Source organism: Carcharodon carcharias, chromosome 4 (assembly GCF_017639515.1).
Source record: "Carcharodon carcharias isolate sCarCar2 chromosome 4, sCarCar2.pri, whole genome shotgun sequence".
NCBI lineage: Eukaryota > Metazoa > Chordata > Chondrichthyes > Lamniformes > Lamnidae > Carcharodon > Carcharodon carcharias.
Window position 1 is genome coordinate 114,934,606 of NC_054470.1, and position 21,911 is coordinate 114,956,516.

At 44.0% G+C, this 21,911-nt stretch overlaps 1 protein-coding gene across 5 annotated transcripts in view; it reads left to right on the forward strand.

The window, feature by feature from the left end:
• Positions 1–21,911, forward strand: part of unc45b (unc-45 myosin chaperone B) — a 57,949-nt gene that overhangs the window by 12,430 nt on the left and 23,608 nt on the right. For all 5 annotated transcript variants that reach the window (XR_005942827.1, XM_041186302.1, XM_041186301.1 and 2 more), the window contains exons 6-11: positions 4,995–5,162; positions 11,105–11,273; positions 14,487–14,657; positions 15,242–15,413; positions 16,858–17,158; positions 19,726–19,820. Coding sequence is in view for 4 of the 5 variants with exons in the window: in XM_041186302.1 (XP_041042236.1) it covers positions 4,995–5,162; positions 11,105–11,273; positions 14,487–14,657; positions 15,242–15,413; positions 16,858–17,158; positions 19,726–19,820 (1,076 nt within the window). In the remaining variant the exon portion in view is untranslated. The remainder of the gene's footprint in view (positions 1–4,994; positions 5,163–11,104; positions 11,274–14,486; positions 14,658–15,241; positions 15,414–16,857; positions 17,159–19,725; positions 19,821–21,911) is intronic.

Below are 21,911 nucleotides of genomic sequence, written 5' to 3' on the forward strand. Positions count from 1 at the left end.
CTGAGGAGACACAGATGATGCTGAACATTGTGCAATCATCAGCGAACATCCTCACTTCTGACCTTATGATGGAAGGAAGATCATTGATGAAGCAGCTGAAGATGGTTGGGCCTAGGACACTACCCTGAGGAATTCCTGCAGTGATGTCCTGGAGCTGAAATGACTGACCTCCAACAACCACAACCATATTCCTTTGTGCTAGGTGTGACTCCAACAGCGGAGATTTTCCCCCCGATTCCCATTGACTCCAGTTTTGCTAGGGCTCCTTGATGCCACACTGTCAAACGCTGCCTTGATGTCAAGGACAGTCACTCTCACCTCGCCTCTTGATTTCAGCTCTTTTGTCCGTGTTTGAACCAAGGCTGTAATGAGGTCAGAAGCTGAGTGGCCCTGGCAGAACCCAAACTAAGCATCAGTGAGCAGGTTATTGCTGAGCAAGTGCAGCCTGATAGCACTGTTGATGACTCCTTCCATCACTTTTTTCAGTGCAGGTCTTTATCAATTCCAATAAACATAATTAGGAAAATCAGTGCTCACTTTGTTAAAAAAAAATGACTGTGTTATTGTCAACTGATGTAATTCTGTTCAATTCCTTTTTTCTAAATGACTCAAAATATTTGCTTTGGTGTCATTGGCCACTTAGGGTTATTTCCAAATCTGATCTGCTATGGCTCAGTGGGTAGAGCTCGCAACTCTGGATCTGAATGCTATGCATTCAAGCCCACATATTCCAGAGACTTGTGGACGAATTCTAGGTTAACTCTCCGAGTGCAGTACTGTGGGAACACTGCGCTGTTGGTAGTGCTGTCTTCTGATTGGCCCCATCTGCCCACTCGGGAGGATGTAAAGGACCCCATGCCTGATATTTTGAAGAAAGCCAGGGGGTTCTTCCCAGTGTCCCGGGCAATATTTAAGCCCTCAACCAACATCACTGAGATCATTATCACACTGCTGTGCTATGCTAAGCGTAGATTGTCATACTGTAGGAAACATGGCAGCCAATGTCTATACTTCAAACGGACTTCTTTGGTTATAAAGCGTAGAAGTCATGAAGGGTGCTATATAAGTGCAGTTCTTTTTTATTGTTTTCCTTCATTTTTTTTTCTTTATCTCTCTCACTTTCTCTTTCCCACTTTGAACCCTTCCTCCACTTTCCAGCTCAAAGTTCTTAGCACAGGACCGTAAGGAAACAATGGCCGGAATTTTCCGGTCCAGTTAGCGTTGGGCATCATGCCGGGTGTGGGACAGGTAGAGGGGTGTGGAGGGAGGGTGGTGGGTGTGAGGGAAGTCGCCACGCACTTGGAAAAGCTTGTCAAAAGTGAGCATTCTTCCACAGCTGAGACCGTTCAGCAGCAGCTCCGTTGACTCGCTTGGAGTTGGGCCTCTGAAGCTTTCCTGCCCACTCAAGCAATGCAAAAGCATGAAAGCACCGCCAAATGCTCCAAAACATTTCACCCCTATGGCACATACTGCAAATTAATGAGCATTTTAGGGGGAAGCAGAGCAATTGGCCAACTGGGCAAGTTGTAGAGTCCCCTTGTGAAAGGTGGCCATGTCACTGGGGGAGGTGCTCACAGCCCTTTACAATGTCTTTATTAAGGTTTAGACCAGTATCCCTCATGGAGCCACAAGCAAGGGGACATTCTTGGGAGTTTATTTACAATAGTGAACACTATGTCCAAGTGAGTAATACCTGTGCCCAGGCTGTGCAGCTGACGTGCAGCTCCTGTTTATAGAGCAGAGGGGCCTCGGTGGCTCCTTGCAGGCGTTGCCCATCTTTTACCAGGACCTGATCAAAGTCTGGAATATGGTCACCTCGCGACGCAGCTCTCCCCTGTCAGGAGTAGCGGCTATCGTCAGAGAACCGCTGCTCAGGAATCCGCCCCTCCGTCCTTTTCACTGGTTGGCGGAGAGGAGGGCTGTGGCTGCAGGGGTGACCAGAATCGGGGACGTGCTGGGTGGCGGAGGACTGGGCTGGATGCTCCCACAGGAGTTGGCGCGTCGCGTGTCTGTGAGTGTCCAGGTCGCAGCTGATGCCATCCAAGACCTGAGAACGGTCGTGCTCGGACCTGATGTTATTTTAGGTCTTGAGGTGGCCCAGGTGCGCGGTGGTCTTCCGTCTGAGCGTTCCCCTGTTCAGTCAGAATTCCACATTGGCCCCAGGCCCCGAACCCTCCTGCCGTGCACGGCACGGAGGAGCTTTTTGTACGGACTGCTGCTGCACACCTTCCATTTTCTCGCCCTTGTCCGCCACCCAGACACGCCCTGGCGTGCCTTGTTGCCGTCCGGCGGTGGAGGCCCCCGATGAGAGGCCCTCTACGGAGGTGTCCTCCCCCTTTCTATCGGGGACCTGGGTTGGAGGGTGTTGCATGCAGCAGTCCCCTATAATCGTAGGATGCATAGGTTCACGGACTCCCAGGACACATGCCCTTTTTGCGGTCTTGTGGAGTCCGTGGACCATGCATATATAGGGTGTGGTAGGCTGCACTCCCTTTTTAGTTTCCTGAAGAACCTATTATTAATGTTTTGTTTGCACTTCAGCCCCACGCTCCTGATCTATGGACACCCGGTGCGGAAGGGGGTCGGGAAGGAGGAGGACCTCTTCATGAACCTGCTCCTGGACCTGGCCAAGTTGGCTATTAACAGGTCCAGGCAGCGGGCGATCGACAAGGGAGCCCCGCCCGATTGATTGTCCCTCTTCCGCGGCTACGTTCGCGGCCGGATGTCTTTGGAAAGGGAGCACGTGGTGTCTGCCGGCACACTCGAGGCCTTCCATGCTCGGTGGGCACCATGGGGACTGGGGTGTTTTATTGACCCCTTTTATCACATTTTGGTTTAAAGTTGTAAGTTTCCTTTAAACTTTGTTTTTGGTTTTACAGCTGACCTAAATTAGGGGCTGTGCCTGATTTATCCTTAATTTTGTTAATTTAGTTTAATATTTTTAACTCGAAAAGAGTTACAACTTCTTAACCTTCCTAACCCTGCCGCTACATCTTGGTGCTCCCTGGACATCCACAGCAGAGATGGAGGCAGCCTGCTGACTGCTACGTTTTGTCTATGATGACCTTGGCAGATGTCCTCTGGAGGGCTGAGACCTGGAGGGCCCCAGCCTGCTTTTGGGGTCCTGCTGTGTGGCAGTGGCACCCTCCTCAGCCTGTGAACCTGGATTTACTAGAGGCTCAGGAAGAGGTAATCCGGATGGGTCGGGCACTCCCAGAGTCACCTGGGTGAATCGCTCCTGGGAGTTGGGGGGGTTTGGGTACACCTGCTGATCCTCCTCCCTATGGATGTCTGAGGGCTCCTGGCTGACTCCTTGAGGAGAATGGGGAAGCTGGAGGGAGAGCAAGCTGCCCTGCACCCCCGTCGCATTGACACTGTTGGCACCAATTATGGCGTCAGCGATGGCAGTCAGCCGGTGCAGAAGTGCAGGACCGATGTCCTTCACCAAGGTCTCCATGGTGGCTGCCATCCTACCACTGTTGACTCGATGCATTGGCATGCCAGCGCTTTCACCTCAGCCTGAAGGTGGACGGACTCCTCCATCGTGCCTTGCAATCAGAAGAGTGCAGTGTACATCCCTTCCGGATGCTCCCTATCTTGCCTTTGCAGCTCCAGCAACTGTGACATGATCGAGTCCAGAGACTCATCATCTGACTCGGACTCAGCAACATTCTGGCCTCCAGCAGTCCTCCGAGTGCCGGGAACCTGGGCAGTCCCTGCCTCCGCCTGCTGTGGATCAGACAGTGTGATGGGCTCACCAGATTGTGGCCCTGGGGCTACTTTAGAACTAGGTTCCACTGAGGTGTGTGTCTCTGTGCTGGTGAAGGATGTGGGTGAGTGCTTTGATGGGTCTTCAATTAGGGTGTTGTGAGATTCTCCTTCTGAGGTGTCTTCGGGGCTTGAGTCAAGGACCTTGCTCGTGGACCCCCTCAAGTTGTCTGATGGATGTTGCACTGCTGGATCCTCATTTGGTTGAGCATCACCCTCACTGTCAGCACAGGAAGAGTCCAGAACATCGCCGGCCAGCTGGATGACTGTATTTTTAAAGACGGTGAAGACCTTGATGTCGGGCATTCCTGCTCCAGTCTGTGACCTCTGCCTTATGTTGTGTGCCAGATTGTCCTGCATACAGACGGAGAGAAGGTAAGCAGGATGCCTGCCAGGCCAGATGAGAAGAATGCCTGGCAAGTGTGGGTGGTCAGTGGTGCCATGGACGGGATGAGGACACGACCTGCAGGACACATGAAGGTGTTGTGAGAGAATGAATGGTGATGTCCCTTGAACGGACAGTGAGTGAGAACCTTGTGGATGTGTGATGGGTTTGTGAGTGTGTGAGTCGAGAGTGATGAAAAGAGTGACTTACCCTGGCGGAATGGAGGAGATCATTCATCCTCTTTTGGCACTGGGTGGCTGTCCTCTTTTCTGGGGTGTTGCCACTGACCACCACTGCCATGCTGGATTGGTGACCTTGATGGTCTTCACCCAGAGAGGGAGTAGAGGACTTCACGGTGGGCCTCCACTGCGTCCAGCAAGGGAGGCGTCGCTAAATTTGGGGGCAGCATGTTTCCTCCCTTTGGCAGCCATGACTTTCTAGCAGCTTCTGATCCCTTGGAGAGAGTTAGTTCTGTGCAGGGACGCCCGGATTACTTGCGGCATGGTGTGATGGGAGGGCAGGTGAATCATAGGCTGCTCTGCCAGCGATCCAGCACTGCATTATTTATGAGGCGGGAGGGGACGATGTGGCACAAAAAACCACCACTCCAGCTGGCGGGTAATACGTCTTTCTTCACGCCCACTACCGCACTTAGTGCGAATCTGGGACAACTCCACCCAATGGTGTTTACAGTTTTTGACTTTTCAACAGGGGGATATTCTCAATCAGTCATAATGCCAAGTTATGCTCTGTTGCCAGCTGTGTTAAGATTACTAGTTCGCACAATTTTTTGCCATTCAAATGTTAAATTTTCTCCCTTTTACTGATTTATTTTTACCAGGCTGCAAATAACTTGATTGTACTGTCGAGAGAAGATGCAGGAGCTGAACGGATTTTCCAAAACAATGGTCTTAATCTGCTGATGCAATTGATTGAAACCAAAAAACCAGAGATGATGATTTCTGCTATAAGAACACTTTCAGGCATGTGCAGTCGCCACAAGTCACGGGTGAGTAGTGTCAGCTTATATTGAATGACATCGAATGTACAGCAGAGTAACAGGCCATTCGGCCCATCTGGTTGGCGTTTATGCTCCACATGAGCCTCCTCCCACCTGTCTTCATCTCACCCTATCAGCATATCCTTCTACTCCTTTCTCCCTCATGTGTTTATCTAGGTTCCCCCTTAAACGTATCGATTCTATTCACTTCATTCACCTCAAACACTCCCTGCGGTAGCTAGCTCCAGATTCTCACTGCTGTCTGGATAAAGAAGTTTTTACTGAATCCCTAAATGGATTTATTGGTGATGGTCTTATATTTTTGACTTTGGACTCCTCACAGTTTGAAACATCTTCTCTACATCTTACCTATCCAACACCTTCAAGACTTCAATACTCTCCATTTGCCTGGATGAGTGAATCTCCACCAACACCAAAGAAACTTGACACTGTCCAGGACAAAGCAACCCGTTGGATTGGCACCCCATCCGCAAACATTCACTCTCTCCACTGCCAACGAACAGTAGCAGCAGTGTGTACCATCTATAAGATGCCCTGCAGGAATTCACCAAGCCTCCTTCGACAGGACCTTCTAAACCCTTGATCACTACCATCTATAAGGTCAAGGGCAGCAGACACATGGGAACACCACCACCTGGAAGTTCCCCTCCAAGCCACTCACCATCCTGACTTGGAAATATATCGCCGTTCCTTCACTGTTGCTGGGTCAAAATCCCGGAACTCCCTCCCTAGCAGCACAGTGGGTGTACCTACACCACATGGACTACAGGTGCTCAAGAATGGGCAGTAAATGCTGGCTTAGCCAGCGATGCCAACGTCCCATGAATGAATTAAAAAAAACCCTGCTCTTTCCCCATAACCTGGCAAAATTTTGCTCCTTCAAGTAGGTATCCAATTGCTTTTTGAAAGTTATTATTGAATTTGCTCTCGCCACCCTTTTAGGCAGCACATTCCAGATCTTAACAACTTTCTGCGTTTTAAAAAATGTTTCTTCATATTGTCACTTCTTCTTTTGCTAACTACCTTTAACTTGTGTCCTTTAATTACCAACCTTCCTGCCACTGGAAACAGTTCCACCCTGTCCACTTCATCAAAACCCTTTATATTTTTTGAATACCTTCTGTTATAGAATTGATTTTCCAGGCAACTTTCCTTGGTGGACATATTTAACTTTATTTACAAGACAGCAGCAGCAACTACATGTGCGCATCAAGCTCCATAACTAAAGAGAAACTCTCCCTTAGAGGTTCCCTGCACTGCTAACTCATTGGTTTACACAGATCATGTGAATCTTACAACACAGGATTATTCTTAAAGCTACAGTCCTACTTTTATCAAAACTATAATTACTACATCCCTCCCCTTTAACTTTTCTGTACATTTTGTGTTTACAAGGATATTTATCTCACGACATTGCAATATTTACACAGGTCATGAAATTACAAGTTCAGTCTTTCAGGTAGTTTCCTGATCGATGTGGAATGTTGTAGCTCCATGACAACTGATTCTTTTGCAGGAACTACATTCTCTGGAACTGCATTAACATCAGGTACCTCATTAGGCATAGGCAGTTCAGTATCTTCCACTCCGACAGAGATATCGGGCACGTCTGTCCTTGGTTGAGCAACTTCAACAGGAATCACAGGTTCAGCAATAGTTACAGGTGGAACACCATTTTGTTGGGGTATCTCCCTTCTTCTTAAATGATCCACATGCTTACAGGTGATCCAGCCCTCCACTTCCACGTGGTATGACAATGGTTCGGTCACAGGACCATTTACCATAATTTACCAGGTAACCACTATGGTCCTCCACCGAAATTCCTTACATATGCTGCTTCTCCAACAGTAAATTATCGCTCACGACTATGCAAATCATAAGTTGCTTTTTGGTTCCCTTGATTTTTCTCCACCTTCCCCTCCAAATTGGGACGTATCAGGCTTAGTCCTATTTGAAGATGGTGCCTCATCAGTAATTCTGCAGGTGATGCTCCTGTCATAGTGTTGTGGGTTGTTCTGTAGTGAAATAGGAAATGACCAAAGTCTAGTTTCCAACAATTCACCTGGTAACATTTTCATTCCCACCTTCTATGGTCTTTTCAGACCTTCTTCCTTTTGATCTCCTTCTTTTACCACAGCGTTTAGTGTCTGCCTTCATTTTAACTTCACTGTTGGCCAGACTTCTCTCAGGTGACATCTCAATTTGTCTTAATTCAGTAGTTGAGCTGCCCATGATTTCATTATCTACTCGTATCTTGGAAAGTTTTATGACTTTTGCTTTCAAATCCTTTTTAGCTTCATTCAGCTGGTTCTTCAGCTCTTCTGCCTCATTCTTGTATCTGTTGGTTTCCTCCTGGAACCTTGAACATTGCTGCATCTTCTCTGCCAATTGATTCTTCAGTTTATTCAGAGAGGTGTTAAATTCTTCTCATTTCTCTTTGCAATTTCCCAGAGGTACAAACTTTGACCTGAGGGATCCTTGTTGTGTGTGAAGGTCTTTCAACAGGTTTTCCTTTTCTTTGTGAAGCTCGCTCACTTCATCTTGAATTCTGTCATTCAGCAGAGTCTCCTTGAGTTTCTTCTGCAGTTCTTCAGGTTGCTAAAAGTTCCTTTTTCATCCAGTTGCAGTCCTTGGACTCTCCAGGCTCTTTCTGAAGGACCATGCCTTGTTCCTTTTCCAACTCAGGAACTCTTCCTGCTTCCTTTTGAAATCTCACTGGCCAATCAAGGTTAATCTCCCACAACCAATTTCGAACTAAAAGTCTTGGTCCTCTGCCTTCTAATACCATCACTGGTAGTTGTGATGTATGGTGCCTATAATAAACAGTCACTCTGGTGATACCTTTTACCTGGATTTCATCATCTGTGTACATTTTCAACTTGGCAGAGGTTTGTCCCAAATTTAATTGCTGAGCACCTTTATTTAAATATATGAAAGTGTGTTCCCCTACATCAGTGGTAGAAGCGCCCGTGTCTACTTCCATTTTTAAGGGTCCACCATTCACTTGCACTGTGACAATAATTGGCTCTGTCTTCCCAACTTTCATGTTGAATAATGAATAAATGTCAGAATTGTAAAAGCAAAATGCTGCAGATGCTGGAAATCTGAAACAAAAACAAAAAATTCTGGAAAAACTCAGCAGGTCTGACAGTATCTGTGGAGAGAGAAACAGAGTTAACGTTTTGAGCCTGTATGACTCTGAAGAAGGGTCATACAGACTTGAAACGTTAACTCTGTTTCTCTCTCCACAGATACTGTCAGACCTGCTAAGTTTTTCCAGCATTTTCTGTTTTTGTTTCAAATGTCAGAATTGGTTGTTTTTGGCTCTTCCACGCTATATAGTTCATTGAACTTCATTTGTTGCCTGGAAGCCTGTTTTAATATCAACTTTGCAAAGTTTCAATATGCATCCACTTCTGTGACAAAAATAATACTCTACCTTTTCAAATTGCCAATTATTAGGAGTATGATTGTTTCCATGTTGATAAAAATTAGTTTTCGAATTTGCTGCTAAGCTGTTTTCTCAACATTTTCGGTTAGTGGGGGTTGTTTCCCGCTTTGCATCGGAGTCCCGGCTTTTTACGCCACTTTTGGCTGACCGTTCCCGCCCAACTAGGAAAATGATGCCATTTCGCGCACCTTGAATCACTTGTGCATCCCTTACAGCACTTTCCATTGCAAGCGCTATTTCTAACGCTTTCTTAAAGTCAAGGTCCACTTCAGCCAGCAATTTTTGCTGAATAGCATCCTCCTGCATGCCATAGGCCAAACGATCCCTTAGCATATCATTCAGGGTTTCACTGAAATCACAATATTCCGTTAGTTGTTTTACTTCCACCATATAGGTAGCAATGGTCTCCCCTGGGGCTCTATTCCGTGAATTGAACCTGAACCTCTGCATTGTGACTGAAGGCTTGGGTTGAAAATGCCGCTTAATGAGGTCCACTAATTCACTGAAGGTCTTCAAATCTGGGGCACTGGGGGCCGTCAAGCTTCAAATTAAACTGTAGATTTTGCTCCCACAAATACTCAGGAGAGTCGATCTCCTCTTTTCCTCCCCCATGATTTCATTGGCTTGAGGTAGAATGCAAGACGTTCCGTATTTTGGGACCAGTCGGCTGTGGCTGGTTCAAAGGGATCGATTCTGCCAAACTGTGGCATCTCAGATGAGTATATCTTCCTTTCTTTTTAATGAACTTAGATACTCACAATCGCTGGACAAGGGACAGTACTGGATCTGATTTATCCTCATTGCCAGTTTGTTATAGAGTTGATTTTCCAGCAACCTTTCTTGGTGAACACATTTAACTTTAGTTGCAATACAGTAGCAGCAACTACACATGTGCATCAACTCCCCCCGAGAGGTTCCCTGTGCTGCTAACACTTTGGTTTAGACAGATCATCTGATCTTACAACACATGATTATTCTTAAAGCTCCAGTTCAATGTTTATCAAAACTATAATTACTACACCCTCATTAAACCTTTGATTCACTGCTCTGAGGACAATAATTTTCTCTGCAGTGCCTCCAAACTTCAAATTCATAAGATTTGTCATAAGTGACCATTAGCTAAATGAAAGTTCATGGAATTGAATTATTGACCTGGTTAGGAGCTTGGTTAGACAGTTAAAAAACAGAGAGTTGAGACAGTGGGTGCAGTAGAAAAGTGTTCAGGTTAGTAAGGGTTAATGTGATACTGGGGAAATAGGACTGCCCACATTATGATGTAGAGAGTCACTTGATGGTAGACCGTGTGTAGGGAGAGTCTGAGGGAAGTTGGTACGAAGATAGCTCCTTACCTTGGAGGTAAGTATGTAGTTATGCGTTAGCAATAAACAGCTTATGTTCAACCACACAAGCCTCCAGACCTCTTAGTGAGATCCCAAACAACCTTACAACAGAGGGTATGTCCTCAAACTTGAAAAGGAACACAAGGATTTGTGTTGGGGCACAACTATTCACTGTATTTTTTAATGACTTAGATAATACAATAGAGAGGCAAACATCAAATTTTGCTAATGATGCAAAGATTGAAAAAGCAATAAGTAGAGTAGGCGGGAGCATAGAATTACAGAGACATTGATAGATTAAGTGAATGGGCAAAGCTAGCAGGTGGATTTCAACACAGGTCAGTGTGAGACCTCAGCTCTGAAGAAGGGTCATATGGACTTGAAATGTTAACTTTGTTTTTTTCTCTTTCCACAGATGCTGTCAGACCTGCTGAATTTTTCCAGCATTTCCTGTTTGTTTTTGTTTTTGTTTCAGATTTCCAGCATCTGCAGTATTTTGCTTTTATATCAGTATGAGTTCATCTGGTTTGGAAACATGTATTATATTAATGGTGATAAACTAGCAACAGTGAAGGTCCAAAGGGATTTAAAGGTTCATGTACACATCACTAAAATGTATTGGTCAGGTACAAAAAGTAATCAAAAAGGCTAATGGAACATTAGACCATATCTAGAGGGGCAGAATATAAAGAAGAAGCATCTGTTCAGACCACATCTGGAGATCTGTGTATAGTTCTGAGCATTGCACTTTAGAAAGGATATATTGACCTTTGAAGAAATGTAGTGCAACTTCACCAGAATGTCACCAAGGCTCCAAGGGTTAAATTATGGGGGGAGATTACATAAGCTAGGCTTGTATTCTCTGGAATGTAGAGGGCTAATGGGAGATTTTGATTGAGAACTTTAGTGTCAGTTAATGGTTTTAATTCTGAGATTGATAGTTTTTTGCTAGCCCAAGGGTATTAAGGGAGATGGAGCCCAGGTGGAAGGTTAGAGTTCTGATGCAGATCAGCCATGATCTCATTGAATGGCAGAACAGTTGGAGGGGCAGAATGGCATTGTGTCTTCATGTCAGAGTGTGTTCTGTGGCATCATTGGGAGGGTTGAGCACTAATCTGATTGTAATTTTATGTTTCTAGGCGATTGCTGTATTGCATTTTGTAGGCTTGGACAAAATTTGTAGTCTCATGGCCCTGGACAATGAAGAGATTGCATTGGCAGTGTCGAGTCTCTTCCAAACAATCCTTGATAACTTTGAAGGAGTAGATAGTAAGGAACATCGTGGGAAGGATGAAGCTCTGGTGCTGGGTATGTAAAATGGTGACCACAGATCTGCTTACAGCCACAACAGAAGACAATTAACCAGTTTCAAAGTATGCTAGACAATCAGCATAGAGGCAATCATGCCATACATAATCCTGTTACAATTTAATTATTATTTGAGCATTGTTGCCGAAGGCTAGGTCTTTATTTATTGCCTGGCTGTACTTGTGATGTCCTAGGGAAGTGATTCTCAAACTAGGGTCTTCAGACCCCTGGGGAATGCAGAGACTTTCATTAAGACTTGAGAAATAGGAGCAGGAGTAGGCCATTCGGGTCCTGGAGTCTGCTTCGCCATTCAATACAATCATGGCTGATCTTCTGCCTCAACTCCATTTTCCCTCCCACTCTCCATATCCCTGGGCTGGAATTTCATGGTCCGCCGCTGGTTAGTTTTTAGGTGGGGGGATAAGCGTGAAATTTTAGGAACGGGATTCCCTCTGAGTTCCCACCCACGCCAACACTACAGCGATTAATGGCCACATAAGGGTTGTTTCCCACCCAGCTTCAATTTTTAGCCCTGTCAAGCCCCTTCAGAATCTCGGATGTTTCAGTGAGGTCACTTCTCATTCTTCTAAACCCCATGGAATATAGACTCAATTTACTCATCTCTCATCCAAGGCCAACCCTCTCAGCCCACCAGCCAACCTAGTGAACCTTTGCTGCACAGCCTCCAGGCAAGTATATCCTTGCTTATCCAAACCAAAACTGAGCATGGTACCTCAGGTGTGGTCGCACCAAATCCCTGTAACAATTGAAGCAAGTCTTCTTTGTTCTTGTACTCCAGTCCCCTTGCCATAAAGCTCAGCATGTCATTTTCTTGCTGTACCTGCATGCTAATTTTCTTTGTTCCTCAGATGGTTGCACCCAAATCTCTTTGAACATCAGCATTTAGAAGTTTCAGACCTTTTAAAAAATATTCTGCTTTTTGATTCTTGCCTTCCCCACGCTGAATTCCGTTTATCAGCTAATTGTCCACTTACTGGAGGGGACTGGAGTACAAGAACAAAGAAGACTTGCTTCAATTGTTACAGGGATTTGGTGCGACCACACCTGAGGTACCATGCTCAGTTTTGGTTTGGATAAGCAAGGATATACTTGCCTGGAGGCTGTACAGCAAAGGTTCACTAGGTTGGCTGGTGGGCTGAGAGGGTTGGCCTTGGATGAGAGATGAGTAAATTGAGTCTATATTCCATGGGGTTTAGAAGAATGAGAAGTGACCTCACTGAAACATCCGAGATTCTGAAGGGGCTTGACAGGGCTAAAAATTGAAGCTGGGCGAGTCGATTATAATTTATTGCAAACACAGAGACTAATATGAAATGAAGCACATGCTATTTATTTACACAAACAACAGAGCACTAACATGATGTGTGCTTCCCCAACCAGACCCCACTCTAGACTAATATTAACATGGTAGCCGGCACTACACAGCTATTGGGTCTTACATTCATGTGGTCAATTTGCTCACATTCTCTTAAAGATGTATCGCACCTCAGATTACCACAGTGTCCTTCTCACAGCTTACATTCCCATCTAACTTTGTATCATCAGCAAACCTGGGTTCACCTTCATCAAAGTCATTAATATAGATTGTAGATAGCTGCAAGCACTGATCCTTGCAACACTCCATTAGTTACAGCCTGACAACTTGAAAATGCCCTGTTTATCCCTACTCTCTGCTTCCTGTCCTTTAAATAATCCTCTATCCTTGCTAATATTTTACCCCCAATTCCACGAGTCCTTATCTTATGTATTAACCTTACTTTATGTATGGCACCTTACATAATGCCCTTTGGAAATCCAAGTATACTACAACTATTGGTTCCCCTTTATCTACCTTCTAATTACATCATCAAAAACTCTAATAAATTTGTCAAACACAATTTCCTTTTCATAAAATGTTGACTTTGTTTGATCATACTATGTGCGTTGTTAAGACTTCTTTAGTTATAGTTTTAAACATTTTGTTTTTAATCAAATGTATTTTTGCTAAACATGTTGTATTGTCTCTTTCAATGTTTCACACTGTTTAAGTTCTGACATACCTTTTAGTCTATTTACCCAGTCAGCCTTAGCCAGCCTTCCCCCTTACACCTCTGTAATTAGCTCTGTTTAAGTTTAAGACTTGTGTTTGAAATGGGAGCATGGCATTCTGAAATTTAATATGTAATTGAATTGTATTATGATCACTCTTTCAAAGAGGATCTTTTACAATGAGATTACAGGTCGAATATCCTTTATCCATAGATCTGAAACCTGAATACATCCAAAAACCGCACTTTTTTTGAACCTCATCGACATTTAGCGCGGGAAGTCCAGTTGTTTGTCTTCACTGTTTACCTGGTGATTTTTGTGATGAACTTATTACACGTACCCTGTATGGACTATTCAGTGATACACCTTACTTTTCTATCCATTTGATTTACTTTAGGCTATAGCTAGCCAAGGTTTAGGCTATTGTAATGTAAGTTTATATGTGGTGTCCGAAAACTGAAATTATCTGAAATCCGAAATGCAATCAGCCCCGAGGGTTTTGGGTAAAGGATACTCAACCTGTATTCATTAGACCTCCTCAAGGGTAATTAGGGATGGACAATAAATGCCAGAAATGCCCACACCCCATGAATGAATAAAAATAATCTCTGTGACTTGGGTTCTCTGAACTCTTGAATAAGATTGAGAGCTGGAATCCCTAGCACCATAGAACAACACAACAGCGAAGGAGGCCATTCAGTCTATTGTGTCTATATGCTGGCCCTTTGAAAGAGCAATCCAATTAGTATCAACTTCCTGCTCTTCTGCCACAGCCTTATAAACATTGCCCTTTCAAGTATTTATCCTATTTCCTTTTGAATTTGTTCTGTCACCCTTTCAAGCTGTGTAGTCTTCTTGTTCTTTTGTCAATAAAGTTAAACCTGTGTCCTCTGGTTGTTGACCCCTCTGCCACTGGAAACAGTTTCTCCTTATTAACTCAACCAAAATCCTTCATGATTTTGAACTCCTCCCATCAAGTAACCTTCTTTGTTCTAAGGAGAACAGTCCCAGGTTGTTGAATGACTCCATGTACTTCAAGTCCATCACCTTTGGTAGAATTTTAGCAACTCTTCTCACTACCCTCCCCAAATATTTGAATTTTTGACTGATGTGAGATTCTTGATGGCATCTAAGTTGCTGTGAATCTGTTTCTTTTTTCCGTAGATACCTCTAAGGATGTGAAGATGATCATCACACATCTTCTAGAAATGCTGACTCACAAACATGTCTCAGGACATGGACGGGATCAAGCGCTTAATCTGCTGATCAGAAATGTACCTCGAAAGGACCTGGGTATTAAAGACAACACCAAAAGCTTGGATACGATTGATATTGGTGTGTACACCCTTCATAGTTTTGTACTTCTGTCTGTATAACTTGGACAACTTTGCCTGCACAGAGTTTCTTTGCCAGCAGAACATTGTAGAAGAATGTTTCTCTGCTTGTGCCAATACTAAGAGTTGGTACAACAGTTCCCCAAGGTGTTGTGTCAATCAAAAACGAGACATCAGGTCTGGCTCTGCAAATTTCCTTTCACTTTATCCCCAGCCTCAACATCTTTTTTGGGGAGAGAGTTCCAGATTCCTACTGCCCTTTGCGTGAAGGAGTGCTTCCTGACATCACCCTTGAGTTATAAGATCTGCCCCCTTTTTCTGGACCCCCCTGCACCAGAGCAAATAGTTTCTCTCTATCTACATTAACTCTCTTCCTCTCTCCACAAGTGCTGCCAGAGCTGCTGAGTTTTTTCAGCAGTTTCTGTTTTTATTTCAGATTTTGGGTGTTTGTGATGTGTTGACAATTGTTTGTTTCTTTATAACTTAAGTTGGTTTAGTGGCATGATAAAAGGAAGACAGTGTTGTAAAATCCAAATCAGCCGATTCCTTTCCTTATCCAACTCACAAATGAGATTTTCCCTCAAGGCTTGAAGAAGATCTTGAAAGTAGGAGGACAGATCCCCGAACTGCCCAACTGCTTGCCACTGACTGAGAACACCTGCCTCACTGCTTCCATCTTACTCAACAATCTTTACAATGATCTTCGAGGTGATGAGGAAAGAGCAACTTTTCGAAAAATCTGCGAGGGATATATAACGTAAGTAGCATAATGAATCAGGTTAGCCATTCAGTTTGGACTTCTGTTTTACACATTGATTACAACCCTTTAAGGCTTTGTGGATTTAGTAAATGGAATTTTATGAATGAGAGGTTTTTTTCAACATAGTGAAGTCTGCATAGACATTTGGAATTTTATAGGGCTGGATTTTCAGCTTGGCATGCGGGCGCACGCCCAACAAGGGAAAAATCCTCCCCATAGAATTTATTTTATCTCTTCTCCTCATGGGTCCTGAAGGCTGCCCATGATGGGTACAAGGTGAGTTGGCATAGTCGGTGTAAGGGCAAAGGGTGGTGGGTGGGAGACATGGGTTGACATGATGTAGCGCTAAGTTGGCATAGGGGCTATAAAGGGCCATGGGGGGTGTGGCCATAGGTTGGCATGGAGGGTATGAGGTGTTATGGGGATGGGTGGGGGGTATGAGGTGGTAAAGGTTGGCATGAATGAGGCATGAGGAGTGCGTGGGGAGTTAGGGCTGGAGGAATGTTTCATGTTTTATTCTTTATCTTTAAACTTTGGACACAGTGCCGGATCCCTGAGGCAGGCCTCCCCCCTCAAGGCTGGCTCTGCACTCAGCATCCACCTCAGCTCTTCTCGGGTTTTCCGCCCTAACTTCCAATCCAGCCCGCTCCCCCACACCAAAAATCTGATGTTTTCGGAGCCATTTTTAAAGGTCGGGTTCGGGGAGCCAGCAATTCTCCCATCTTTGCACGGCCTCCTGGGAGCGAGAATCTGGGCCCTAGTCTCAGTAATGATGACTCAATAAGTACCAGATTGTTGTTAAAACTCCATCTGGTTCACGATAGTGCTTTATCTTCACCCAGTCTGGCCTAGAGGTGACTCCAGACCCACAGCTACATCGAATATCATGAAATACTAGCACTGAAACAACAACTTGCATTTATGGAGAACCTTTAACATAATAAAACATCCTAAGACACTTCACAGGAGTGAATTCAGACAAAATTTGACATTGAGCCGCATAACGTTATTAGGGCAGATGACCCAAAGCTTGATTCAGGAGAGTCTTAAAGGAGGAAAGAGAGGTAGAGAGGAGGAGTAGTTTAGGGAGGGAATTTCACAGTGTGGGGCCCAGGCAGCTGAAAGCAGGGCCACCAGTGTTGAAATGGGGGAAATTGGGGACACTCAGGAGACCAGAATGGGAGGACTGCAGAGATCTTGGAGGGTTGTAAGGTTGGATGAGGCTACAGAGATAGGGAGGGGTAGGCCATGGCAATTTTAAAATCAAGGCCTTTCCAGACTAGGAAACAATGACGGTCAAAAATGGGTGAATGGGTATTGCTGTGAGTTAGGACATAGGCAACAGTGTTTTGGGTGATCTATTGTTTACAGAGGGCTGAAAGGTGTGACCAAAGAGGAAACAAACACTACTTTTTTTTATGTCTATCTACTGATGCTGCAGGAGCAAGTTTGATCCTCATAACATGGAAAAGAACCTGCACGCGATCCAGTGCGTGTCCGCACTCCTCCAGGGACCCTTTGATGTTGGAAACAGCATTCTGGCCCTGCAAGGCGTCATGGAGATGATGGTTGCATTGTGTGGTTCAGAGAGGGAGATTGACCAGTTGGTGGCAATAGAGGCCATCATCCATGCAGCAAGCAAAGCGAGCAGAGCAAATTTCATCATTTCTAATGGAATCACTTTACTGAAGGACATATATAAGAAGTCAACAATTGAAAAGATCAAAATCAGAGCGCTGGTGGTAAGTTTCATTGAGGAGTTTTGCAGCCTTTTTGTCAATTTTTTGCCACTAAGTTGCACTGGTTTTCAGTGCAATTTGCTCAAAATTGGGCCAAATGTAATGTGAAGATCCTAATCTAATGATTAGTATGTTATTTGACTCTTTCTATCACTTTTTGTATTTTGATACTTAACTTGGAAAAATGATCAGTTGTAAAATATACTCAATCTCGGCCGTGATAGAAGTTGATTTCAAATAAGTAAGTCTTTGATTTGATTTGATTAGAATCTGGTGCGCAAATTGTAAAACGCTTAGAGGTGGTGTCCTTACCTCTGGACCAGAAGCTCTGGATTCAAGTCCCACTTCAGGACTTGATGGCCATGGAAGGTGTGTTTGTAATGTTGCCAAACAGGTTGATTATCAGCCTGTAAATCCATCCAATACACCTGATGGCAGGCAGTAACAGTGGGAGAGTGACCTGGTCAGTTATACTGCAGAAGGCAATGGCAAACTATTGTGGCATTTCATCAAGCATAATCATGGACCAATCCAATGGAAGTCTGTGGTCATCAATGCCTGCTTAAAGCATGGTGTCTGAAGGAGGAGGAATAATGTTCAGTGCAAATTGTGTTTCTGCAATCTTTTGGTTGAAAAAAATTTGAAGCTAGAAGCCAACCCTAAAGCAAACTGGTCACACCCCTGGTATGAATCAATAACCATGGGGTTTCTGCTAATTGTGTTCATTTGCAGGGCTTCGAAGAATACCAAAAATCAAGCTGGCTCTTTTAGACAAAAGAACGCCAATAGGAATCCTTTTAATGCTTCTGGGTGTAATTTTTGTTTTAATTTACAAAGAAACTAACTAATGTATCTCAATCTAACTATCAAATGATTCTATAAAGTTTTCTAAAAAAGAGTTATTTACAGTAATTTAAAACCACAGGTGGTGAATTGACACTGTGATTTAATCTGCTAATTTTTCTGATAAACCAATTTTCAATCGGTACTAATCAAACTGCACCATGTTACCTCTTAAATATATCAAGGATTATTTCCTAAACCAATTTTAAAAAAATGCATTCAAAAATTCTGCCTCGTTGCACTGGTTTGTGACAGAGTTTGCACTCAGTTATGTGCAAATAAATTTGAGCGGAAATTTGGGCAAAAAATGCACTCAAATGGATGCAGTTTTGGGTGTAACTAACATCTGTCTCACCAAGGTCTAAATTCTACTCCTTTGTGCTCTGGGTAGAAGAATTGTTTTGTAACATCAGTGAAACTCCGTTATTGTCAAATTACTTCCAATATTCTCTCTTTCCTTATCATGTGGCTAAATAGAATGATGCCTGATATTATCTTGAAATGAAAAATGTGGATGCAATTGTAGTTTTTTGTTTAGCTCACGTGGAAATGGCTGAGCAAATTTGTCCAATGCCATAAATGTGTAACGGATAGCTTCACTCCACAATTTAAAATGTATCGTACAAATTAACCACGTGATATTCACATTCTTGTGAGGTTTCAGTAATGTAACAGCTTGGGAAACGTTTGCATTCATTCAAATTTCTTACATCTCCAATCTTAACCTGGCTTTGAGTGGTATCTGCAGTTTGCCTCTTTAATATCAGCCAACATTGTCTCGATCTCTTTATTCTTTCCAATTCATGTTTTGTGCTCTGTATAGCACACTATTCAAAGCACCCCTGTATTTTACTGAGCTTATTTTACAAATTACATGGAATTTACAGCACAGTAACAAGTAATTTGGCCCAACTGGTCCATGTTGGTTTTTATGCTCAACATGAGCCTCCTCCCATCTCCTCTTCATCTCACCCTATCAATCTGTCCTACTCATTTCTCCCTCACATATTTATCTAGTTTCCCCTTAAATGCATCTGTGCTATTCCCCTCAACGAATCCCTGTGGCAGCGAGTTCCACATTTTCATCAATCTCCGCATAAAGACATTTCTCCCGAATGCCCCATTGGATTTATTAGTGACTATCATATTTATAGACCCCAGTTTTGGTCTCTCCCAAAAGTGGAAACATCTCCTCTAAATCTACCTTAACGAACTCCTTCATAATTTTAAGGACATCTTTCAGACCACCTCTCAATCTCTTCTCAGGGAAAACAAACCCCAGGCTGTTCAGTCGGTCCTCAATAAAACACTTTTCAATTAAGGCCATGAACTTTTAATCTCCTTAATCTCAGCTGGAATGAGCTGAGTTTAACATTATTTACAATATGGCTGCTCTTCAGCAAAATAATCTATGAAATCTATTAAAATAAAATGAACAACATTTAGGTTATTTCCACATATGGTTGGTGGCTTTTATTTCCATATTTTCACAAATGAAGGAATGAACTTTCCTGCCAAGTTAGTTTGATGACTTCTGTCATTCTTCAATGGGAATAAAATGAAAGCTGATTTTTTCAGAACACATATTATTCCAGCTCCTGAAATAAACTCCGTTGATCTGTTAATGAAAGGGCTGATTGTAATTTTTAGTGATATGTGGCTGCCGGTTTCCTATTTGAAGAGCTGGTGTTTAAATATATTAAAAATCTTGTGTGTGTCCCTGACAGGGTCTCTGCAAGCTTGGATCAGCAGGAGGGACTGACTACGGTCTGAGGCAGTTCTCTGAGGGATCCACTGAGAAACTTGCAAAACAGTGCAGAAAGTAAGTACCTCAAGTATTAGGTTTACAATTTGCATTTAATGTAAAACAAACTCAAGATGCTTAACAGGAGTGTTATCAGACAAAATTTGACAGCAAGCTATATGAGGAGATTAAAGGGCAGGTGACTGACTAAAACTTTGTCAAAGAGATGGGTTTTAGGGCACTGTTGAAGAGAGTTAGAGAGACGGAGAGGTTTGAGGGAGGGAATTCTACAGATTAGAGTCCAGCTAGTTTAAGGCATGGCTGCTATTGGTGGCGGGATTAAAATTGGGAGCGTGCAAGAGGCCAGAATTGGAGGAGTGCAAAGATCTTGGAGTGTTGTAGTTCTGCAGGAGATTACAGAGATTGGGAGGAGGCGAGGCCATGGAGGGATTTCAACTCAAAGTTGAGGATTTTAAATTTGAGGTGCTGGTGGGCCAGGAGCCAATGTAGGTCAGTCAATAGGCTTCCACATTTTATCTTTTTCTGGTGGAACATTATAAAACTGTTTTTTATTAACTCCAGTTTTACGTGATATATTGGCTTTTATTCATTCGTTCATGGTATGTGAGCATCACTGACTAGGCCAGCATTTGCCCATCCTTAATTGCCCTTGTTGGACATTGAATTGATGGTGGTCCAGAGGGCTTGTAAAGAACAGTGTTAAAAATGGTTGCATGATATTTAAAAAAAAACATTTATCTCCCTTTATAAAATTTCTTGGGACAGGAGCTTCAGGGGCCCGCTTACCAATGCGTAAAATGACCCGTGGTGGAGTTGGGCGTGCGTCCCGATGTCACTGCGCGTCATTCAGATCTTGAATTTGGTGGGTGTGCACGGAGTCGGCTGCGTGCCTGCCAAACTGTCAAAGGCCTATTAAGACCATTTAAATTCCAATTGAAATCATTAACAGAGCTGCCTGTCCAACCTTAAGGTTGTCGGGCAGACGAAAAGCCCAGGCGGCCTTCGCATTTATCATGGAACCTCATCCATGAGCGGGATGAGGTTTCATGAGGGTTTTTAAACTTTAATAAAATTTACTGTCACATGAGGGGACATGCCCTAAAATTTTTTTCCCTTTATTTAAATTTTTACGTATCAAACTGATCTACCTGAGGCAGCTCTGTGCCTCAGGGAAATTTCTGTTCTCTTATGTGCACATGTGTGAAAGAGTGCAGGCCCCAACCCAGCCTCCTCCCCCCATCGCCCGCACAGGGAGCACTCAGTGCTACTGGGTGTGGGTCACGCTGGGCAGGCCTTAATTGGCACACCCAGGTAAAATGGCGGCGCGCAGCCTATCAGGGACTGCAATCAGCTGTGCATCCGCCCACACCCGATCCCGCCCAACCCTTCCATCCCCGACAGGGAGAAGATTCTCCCCTTGGTGTTTCCAATCGAACAACTAACCAAATATTTAAGCAAATGAAAAGCTTTGTGTTGCTATATGAGCAATCAAAAATTACACGTAATTTGCATGATTTGGTGATTTGCGAGTTTGGGGACCGAAATAGGTCAGTTTATATTCTATAGCTAAAAGTAACATTCTCAGGAATTAGGTTATATATGAAGGCTAAGATAAATAAAAGTACTTCAGAATATTTTATATGGATATACTTATATACCTACATGGGCAGAATTTTCTGCCTGTCGGGCGGGTTGGGTGGGAACAGGTGTGGGTGGGCGCGGAGCCGATCGCCAACTGCATAGTTAATTACGTTAATTGGTTTTTTTAATGGCCTTAACAGGCTTTTGACAGTTCAGCGGGCGCTGCAGACGGATCCGTCGTGCGCCCGCCGAGCGAAAGACCTTGTGACGTCAGGCCCGCCCCCACACGTCGACGTGAAAATTCTGGCCTGGGTGTAGGTGTGTCAGCTGTGGGGCAATGGATTGCCTTCTTGCTTCTAAATCAGAAGGTCATGGGTTCAAGTCGCACCCCAGAGGCTTGAGTGCATAACCTAAGCTGACCCTCCTAATGCAGTACTGAGGGAGTGCTGCAGTGTCGGAGATACTGGGTGGATTGTCTGGTCCCGCCAAAAGTCAGTGGGCTTGTGATTGGCCCACCGCACCCCCAACAGCAGAGATAGAGAATCCTGGCTACTGTCTTTTAGATTA